The sequence below is a fragment of the Pseudophryne corroboree genome, chromosome 3, assembly GCF_028390025.1.
Source record: "Pseudophryne corroboree isolate aPseCor3 chromosome 3, aPseCor3.hap2, whole genome shotgun sequence".
Classification (NCBI taxonomy): domain Eukaryota; kingdom Metazoa; phylum Chordata; class Amphibia; order Anura; family Myobatrachidae; genus Pseudophryne; species Pseudophryne corroboree.
Window position 1 is genome coordinate 68,133,059 of NC_086446.1, and position 9,059 is coordinate 68,142,117.

At 44.7% G+C, this 9,059-nt stretch overlaps 1 protein-coding gene across 2 annotated transcripts; it reads left to right on the forward strand.

The window, feature by feature from the left end:
• Positions 1–253: 253 nt before the first annotated feature.
• Positions 254–8,161, forward strand: LOC135054760 (zinc finger protein OZF-like). Of its 2 annotated transcripts, none has more exons than XM_063958073.1 (5): positions 254–515; positions 4,010–4,127; positions 4,581–4,760; positions 4,885–4,966; positions 6,644–8,161. In XM_063958073.1, the coding sequence occupies exons 2-5, from the start codon at positions 4,050–4,052 to the stop codon at positions 8,002–8,004; spliced, it is 1,701 nt and encodes a 566-aa protein (XP_063814143.1). In that variant the 5' UTR covers positions 254–515; positions 4,010–4,049; the 3' UTR covers positions 8,005–8,161. The 2 variants fall into 2 exon arrangements, with proteins under 2 accessions (XP_063814143.1, XP_063814142.1); XM_063958072.1 differs by lacking the exon at positions 254–515 and adding an exon at positions 526–623.
• Positions 8,162–9,059: the final 898 nt, after the last annotated feature.

Below are 9,059 nucleotides of genomic sequence, written 5' to 3' on the forward strand. Positions count from 1 at the left end.
GTCACCGGTCTCATTCAGGAGAATTGCAAGATATTGGTCACACTGACCACCCATTGTAGTACAAATACAACATGGCTGCCCCCTCTTGATTAACATGGCAGTAATAGCCCTGTATCCCTGGTGTTGTAATGCATCGGTTAGACTGTGATTTTACTGTAACTTGTCTTATTCACAGTGGCAACCTTTAGAGACACTCAGCTGTCAGGAGTAGCCCATTCTAAGTAACAGCAGCTCCCTCTGTACTCATACTAGGAGACTACAGAGGAGGTTAATCACTTGTGAAACGCATAAACAGGAAAGGAGACCGGCAAAAGACTGGGTGAAACGCAAATCCCGGAAGCCGCGCCGGTGGAACGCAAAGACAGGTCGGGCAGCCCAAGTCACGCTGGTGGAACGCGCTACGCGGAAATATCGCTGGTGGAACGCACTAAACGGAAGTGATACCGATGGAACCCACAGACAGGAAGCGGTGATCTGTTATTTTCATTCCTAATAAGCGTTCCTGAGTAATACTGGTGAGATGATGTGATACAAGTAGCATTGTATGATTTATAAGCAGATGATGGGAATTTATATGAATAATTATACAGCCATGAATGGTGTAGGCAAGGATTTTTATACAGGCATGTATATCAGTAACTCTGTTGATGGCATATTTGTAGGAATACAGATTATAGGATGCTAAATGTGTGTTTATAGATTGCTATATCATTAAGTCCTTAGGCATGGATTATATAATATTGGTAGGAACACAGATTATTCAGATTTATATTCTGTATTTTTGGATTTTAATATATAAATGTTGATGACGGAATGTCATATTATTAACTAGCATTTGCCTGCAGCTTTGCTCACGTGGCTGTCTGTTATTGCTCAGCGGAACTCATTTTTCAGAGACAGTAGTGCCATCTAATATTGTGATGTATCTTTTATATTGTGCATATTGATCCATTTTTCATTCAAAAAGATGCTTGAGGCTGCTTGATCGTGAGCAAACCACATAAAGCTGCCCGTGGTTGACGCAGCTGGTCCTGAGATCTACGCCTGCAGCACTGAGCTTTTGCATCTGCGGGAATGCGGTCAAGATGCCGGCGGTCGAAATACCGACGCCGGGATCCCGACCACCACAATGCCGACCGCCACAATCCCAACATATTCTTCCTCCGTGGGTGTCCACGACACCCATAGAGGGAGAATATTATAGTGTAGTGAGGCACCGTGCCCGCAGCGTGGCGAGCGAAGTGAGCCCGCAAGGGGCTGCGTTCCGCTCGCCACCCCTGTCGGGATTGTGTGGTCGGGATTCCGGCGTCTGTATTTCGACCGCCGGCATTTAGTACTGATCCCCATCTGCGACATGTTGATGGTCATAGTGAAGCAAGTGCTTTCAGAAAACTGCAGGCGCTTGAATTGAAAAGGAAAATTGTTGAGGGTAAGGGTATACGTGGTATGAACACAGTCTCACCTACGCCACATCTCTGCCCCAATTAGGTTCCTCTGCAGGGTTCCCTTGCATAAGTTGGGCAGAATCAAGTTCCCCAGTAGCATAATCGGACACCAACTTTCAGTGCGCCACAGCTCAAGAGACTGTTTTTTTTTCTTCTTTATTGCTCTTCTCCCTGATGTCACATAGAGATCTTACATACCCCAGTTTCTTTCTAGGTCACTAAGCTACAATGGTGAAAATGTGATCCAAACTCATCCAGTAGTTTTTGCGTGATGCCGAAACAAATAGGCCGATAAGCAGTCAAAAATTCAGATTTATTTTTTTTGTCTCCGTAGTTCATACAGACTCCCTAGAACAGGCATGTCAAGCTCAAAATCCCAGCTGGGCTGAGTAATCAAGGTCTAAGTTTGTGTGTGCCACATCAAAAGTCTTATGTGCAATTTTGAAAGGGTTGTGGCAATGCGAGGGGATCCGGTAAATTTACCTACAATCAAATTCCCGACAGCCATTGACTGACGGTCAAAATACCGACATTTAAAATACCGACAAGGGCCCTCATTCCGAGTTGATCGCTCGCTAGCTGCTTTTAGCAGCATTGCACACGCTAGGCCGCCGCCCTCTGGGAGTGTATCTTAGTTTAGCAGATTAGCGAACAAAAGATTAGCAGAATTGCGAATAGAAACTTCTTAACAGTTTCTGAGTAGCTCTAGACTTACTCCTACACTGCGATCAGCTCAGCCCCCGTTTCGTTCCTGGTTTGACGTCACAAACACGCCCTGCGTTCGGCCAGACACTCCCCCCGTTTCTCCAGACACTCCCGCGTTTTATCCTGGCACGCCAGCATTTTTCCGCACACTCCCAGAAAACGGTCAGTTTCCGCCCAGAAACACCCACTTCCTGTCAATCACACTCCGATCACTTCAACAATGAAAATTCTTCGTTCGGACATGAGTAAATCTAGTTTTGTGCTAAAATACTTAGCGCACGCGCACTGCGTACCATGCGCATGCGCATTTTTGCCTTAATCGCTCCGTTGCGAAAATCGGGAACGGGCGAACAACTCGGAATGACCCCCAAGGTCAAAATACCGACATTTAACTTGTCGACAGGTAAAAAAATCGACATGAGTTTTTTTTTATTGGAACCGACTTGTTCATACTTTACCATCCCAGTGGACGTGGAGGAGGAATATAATAGTGTGCCCGAAGCATGGCGAGCGCAGCGGTACACTTATACGGTGTCCATGTCAACCTATGTCAACATATACACCAAAAAAACAATGAAAAGCTTGTCGACTTTTTGACCTTTCGACATTTTAAATGTCGATATTTTGACCTTGTTGGGATTTTGACCGTCGGGATCTTGATTGTAGGTATTTCACACTGATCCCGGTGCGAGGGCGGCCAGGCTCCCGGTCTCAATATTTGTGTGCAGTGGTGTGCGGCATCCCTGGCAGCCAGCGTGGTGTTACTGGCGTGATGCTCCTGCTTACGGGTTGAGAAGGGGCGCACATGGGAAAAGAAGGGAAGGGGGGTGCTTTTGTACAGTACTCGCCTCAGGAGAGGAAGGGGTATTAAAATATGGTGCTGCAAGCACAGGTATAGTGACACACTAGGTGGCATCCCACCAGTGTAGCTCACTTACCGGTTCCCTGGCTCACGTGTTCCTCCTTTTCTCCTGAGATGTTGTGGGTAGCGCTGGGGCTTCTGGATGTAAGTTGCAGCTCTCGCCTGTTGCCCTATTTATTTTCCTGACTCAGATGTGGCTGTGGGGTGGTAACTAGTGGCCGTTACCTGCGGCTGGGAGTTTTTGGTTCCCAGTCACCTGATCGGTCCAGATCTCGTGGTACACTGCATCTCTCTCCTCTCCAGCCGGAACTATTAGGGGATGGGAGTGTATCGGTCTTTGGTAAAGTGTCTCAGTGGGGTGCTTGTCCTAGTGGCAGTGTGTGCACAGGGAAGGGTTGGGCAGCATTTCACTTGGTTTCAGTTAGTATTGTGGGGCCACAAAAAATGTGTTTGGGCGCCCGCAATTTTGACACATCTGCCATAGAAGTATATTTCTCAAAACAAAAAAAAAATTGCTATGTACAGACACAACTGTTACAGTTTTATTATACATATATATATATATATATATATATATATATATATATATATATATATATATATATATATATAGATTAAATAGTCAGATTGTATATTGGTAGGAAGTGGAACACAGGTTATGGAATATTATAATATTAATACTATAGTTACGGATCACATGTTGATAGAAATACAGAATATAGGATGTTATTTTATTCATTTTATATTGATGAATGTTTTATTGGTAGAAATATGCATTGTGGAATGTTATATTATGAATCATATATTTAGGGATACAAATTATTGTCTGTTAGATTACTACTTATATAGTTTGGTTTGTATTGGGTCTTTGTCCAAAACTGAATATACTGCTACGGTCACCCTGGGTTATTGTTGTTGGTGCAGATTGCTTTATATGATGTTTGTCTGTGAATACATTTATATATTCTGTTTCCCTCTTTGGCCATTTCATATTTAGGCCGGTATCCTGAGCACATAATCTGACTGACTCACAGAGGATGGAGAGGGACAAGAATTGCAGGACTGAGAGGATATTAAATCTCACCCTGGAGATCATCTACCTGCTGACTGGGGAGGTGAGAGGGTCTGGGAGTGTCACACTGACATCACTCTTATCTCTATTACTAACACAGAGACCTGACTGGGGAGGTGAGTAAGTCTGGGAGCGTCACAGTGACATCACTCTTATCTCTATTACTAACACAGGGACCTGACTGGGAAAGTGAGGGAGTCTGGGAGTGTCACAGTGACATCACTCTTATCTCTATTACTAACACAGGGACCTGACTGGGGAGGTGAGGGAGTCCGAGAGCGTCACAGTGCCATCACTCTTATCTCTATTACTAACACAGGGACCTGACTGGGAAAGTGAGGGAGTCTGGGAGTGTCACAGTGACATCACTCTTATCTCTATTACTAACACTGACTGGGAAATGGACAGAAGAGATGTTTTGTACCTGATGACTTATTTGTATATAGGGTTTGGTTTCTGTGCACTGTGCTATTTAATAATGTCTTTCTATATCTAGGATTATATTTCTTGGAAAAAATCTGGTCAGACAATAACACCCAGCAGCCATCCCCGAGGACTGAGCAGGACCCAGAGCCCCATCACGGTGCCTCCACCTCACTCACTGACACATGAGAGAGACAATGACCAGAAGATCCTGGAACTCACCAACAAGATCATTCAGCTGCTGACTGGAGAGGTGACTGCTGGGAATGGGACATTATACAGTAACACCAGGGGAGGTGTCTGGGTGATGACTGTATCATTGTGTGTGTCAGGTACCTGTAAGGTTTCAAAATGTCACTGTCTGTTTCTCTATATAGGAGGAGCTGGACTATGTAGAAGGACACAAGGGCCTGTATACAGATATAGCAATGAAGAATGACCAGACCTACGTATCACTGGGTAAGTGAAAGTTAAATCATTGATTGTGAATAGAGTAGATTGATCCAAATCATGAAGACTCTCAACGTTGTGCATCCGTCACCTTTTATCTGGATTAAAAATTGATAACGGAACACAGCGCAACTCCCTTACAGTGCAGGTCTCCTATACACACACAGCTGTCTCTCATTCCACACTCCCATAGTACAGGAAAAGCTACATTCCCTTTTAGGAACAACACATGTGGCGCCTTTCCCTATAATATTCATTTTACAGTTTTCCCACCTATCTCCATCTTCTGGAATACAAAATATCTGGGTGTGCCTCCCCCTTCCCTCGGCGTGGAGCTGTGAACTATTTCCACCCTGGGTAACAACCCACAGATCCCTAAACGTGTGTCAGCCTGGCTCTTTCACATTATTTCCTCTGATGGTCCCACCACTATCTTGAGTGGTTTCCACATTCACGTTGATGATGTGTATTGTCCATCTGTCACAGACTACTCTCTAACCTCCTCTCTTGGCCTCTGCCTGTGGTGGCCAGTTCTTCTAACTCATCGTGACGGGTGCTGCCTTTTTCTTCTTTTCCACTGTCCTTTAAGTTTCAGGTTCCTGTAATGCTCCATTCCCTCTCTCAGACCATCACCTTATCACCTCACATCTCTCAATCGAGCCTCCCATATCCACAGATACATCTTGTGTTACTTTTGAACAACTTTCCACTGCTTGGTCAAAAATTATCTTCCAATTTTTTTAACCTTCTCTCTTTATGTGGCAGTCCTGAAATAGTATTCATACCCTTGAAACAGCCATTGATCAAGTGGTTCCAGCAGTGTTCACAGCCTCAGCCGTGGCACACAAAGGAAAAGCAGTCCCCCCAGAAACTTTTCTGCATCATTGGACGTCATTGACAAATGTTTTGTAATTCTAATGACTTAATGATGCCAAGCTGTCACCCGCATTGTCTACTCTTCCTCACATCCAACTCGTCTACATATCCTGCTATTTTCAGCAAATATAACAAAGTACACCTATCAATCTAACATCTGTAGTCTCTCACTCCATTGTATATTTTATTATTGTTCAAGCACACAGTAATTATTCCTTTTCTGACCCAAATTTTCTATCCGATTACCGTCCGGTCACTCATGCCCCTCCAAGCTTCTAGAAAGGCTTACCTGTACTCCCCTCACATATCTCCTTTCCTCCTAAAACCTTTTGGATCCTCAGAAGTCAGCATTTGGGTTCCAATGTTCCACAGCCCCTTCCCTGTCTAAGGTGGTCAAAAATGACATCACTGCCATCTCATTATGCCACCACTTGCTTCAGATTCCCCTGGATGTCTCTTCTACATTTGACACTATCATTCACTCATTCCTCTTACAAACGCTGCGTTCCCTAATTCTTCAGGACTGAGCTTTCTCCTTCTGCTGGTCAGACACAATCTGGGTAGGTTGCTCTACTACATTGGTGTTCTCTTTACTGTTATAGTGTAATGTCTAAGTACAAACCTGTGTATGACGACTCTGACCAAACTACTATGTACTTCAGTTGTAGCAGCCTCATTTCCCATAAGACAAGTCTTTACTGAGACTATATTGCCATTAGCAGGACAAATTGTGTATTTTTTTTTTAAATGTTTGACATTTTACAGTAGTTAGTGAATAAAATCCTTTTTATATCTTGTTCCTCCCAACAGATTTATCAGAGACCTTCAACGAACCTGTACAGTACAATGCTCCCATTTCCCATATTAAGGAGGAACCAGTCTCATGTGATGGAGGAGACCACCCAAACACTGACATGTATACACCCACAGGTCATACACAGTATACATCTACTCATCTTAAGGAGGAACCAGTCTCATGTGATGGAGGAGACCTCGCACACACTGACATGTCTACACCTACAGATCATACACAGTCTACATCTACTCATATTAAGGAGGATTCAGTCTCATGTGATGGAGGAGACCTCACACACACTGACAATTATACTCCCACAGATCATACACAATATACATCTACTCATATTAAGGAGGAATGTGCCTCATATGAGGAAGAAAAACTTGCAGTTCGTCCAAAATGCAGAGAGAATCTCAATACAAGCCCAACGTGTGTCAATCAGCAGGCAGTTGACACAGGAGTGACACCATTTTGTTCTTCGGGAAGTGGTGGTGAATGTGGACAACTTGAGGATCATCAATGCAATACACACGAGAGGCCATTTTCATGCTCTGAATGTGGTAAATGTTTCACACAGGAAATGCAACTTGTGCGACATCTGACCGTTCACACAGGAGGGAAACAGTATTCGTGTCCTGAATGTGGAAAATATTTTAGACAAAATACAGATCTGAAACGACATTTACGAACCCACACGGGTGAGAAGCCATTTTTTTGCACAGAATGTGGTAAATGTTTTAACAACAAATCGTATCTTTCCTTTCATTTGAAAAGCCACTCGGGAGAGAAGCCATTTTGTTGCACAGAATGTGGTAAATGTTTTAGCAACAAAGCGTACCTTACCATTCATCTGAAAAGCCACACGGGAGAGAGGCCATATTCCTGTCCCGAATGTGGAAAACGTTTTACTCAAAAATGCCGTCTTAATGAGCATTTGAACAGACACACGGGGGAGCGACCATTTCCATGTTCTGTGTGTGGTAAAGGTTTTACGCGGAAATTTCACCTTGTCCAACACCAGACAATTCACACAGGAGAGAAGCCGTATCATTGCTCTGAGTGTGGGAGACGTTTCAGACAGAGCTATGCTCTGAAGCAGCACTTAACGTCTCACATGGATGAAAAGCCATTTCCGTGTTCTTTGTGTGGGAAATGTTTTCCCCGTAAGTCAGAGCTCTGTAAACATGCTAAAGAACACGCTGGAAAGAAGCCATATTCTTGCTCTGAATGTGGGAAATGTTTTCCACAGCTGTCGTTGCTCACCCGACATCAGACTGTTCACACAGGGGCGAGGCGTTATTCCTGCTCAGAATGTGGTAAGTGCTTTCAAAGGAAAGATGTACTGATTCGTCACTCACGATGTCACACGGGATAGAAGTCACTTCATTGGACTGAGTGTGAGAAATGTTTTCCGCTGAATCTAATCTTTGGAAAAACTGCAGAATACACATGGGAGAAAAACCAGTTGACTGTGCAGAAAGTTCTAGATATAATGAAAAATTCATGAATTAAAAATAAAAACAGTAAAAATACTACATGCATTTCACAGACCTCTAATAGGAAATAAACATGGTAGCTGGAGTGAATGCAGTCAGGATCCCGGCAATCAGATTACCGATGCCGGAATCCCGACACTATTCAGAATTTTGACATCAGCATCCTGATTTAGGTACACGTCCCAGCGTCAGAATCCAGACAGCCGGGATGCCGAACCTCCACACACCGCGGTGCTGCATAGGTAAGCCGCACGGGGGGGGGGGGGGGGGTTAAGTTTTGGCTGCGGGGGAGGGTTAGGGTTAGCCTGCGCACCGGGAGGGTTAGGGTGCGGGGTCTGGGGAGTTAGGGTTAGACACCCCCCTCTGAAGGTTAGGGGTAGGCCGTTGGGCGGGTGGATTGGGTTTGGGCAGTGGAGGACGGGGGGGGGGGTGGTTAGGATCAGGCACTTACAGGGGAAGGTTAGGCTTAGGCGCTACGGGGGAGGTTAGGGGTTAGGCAGTGGGTAGGAGAGAAGGTAAACCACCCGCTAACTCACCCCTGTCGGTTTCTTCACAATCGGGATCCCAGCGTTGGTATTTCGTACATCGGGATCCCAGGCGCCGGCTTTTCCTACTGAACCCAGCTGGAGTCAAATGCTTAAAACTTTATAAGATTGATGACCTCTTTGTATGAATGTGGAATTCACTCCCCATCCTTCAAGCTATGGAAAGATATTTACTGTGTCTGAATCTGTCAGTGTCTAATAAACTGCTGGTTACTTCGGTAATGTGTTGTGTTGTATGTATGGGAAATGTTTGAGTTTTGAGATGCAATTTCTCTTACGTACTAGAGGATGCTGGGGTCCAATTTAGTACCATGGGGTATAGACAGGTCCCTTGGGAGCCACTGGCACGTTAAGAGTTTAACAGTGTGGGCTGGCCTCTCCCTCTATGC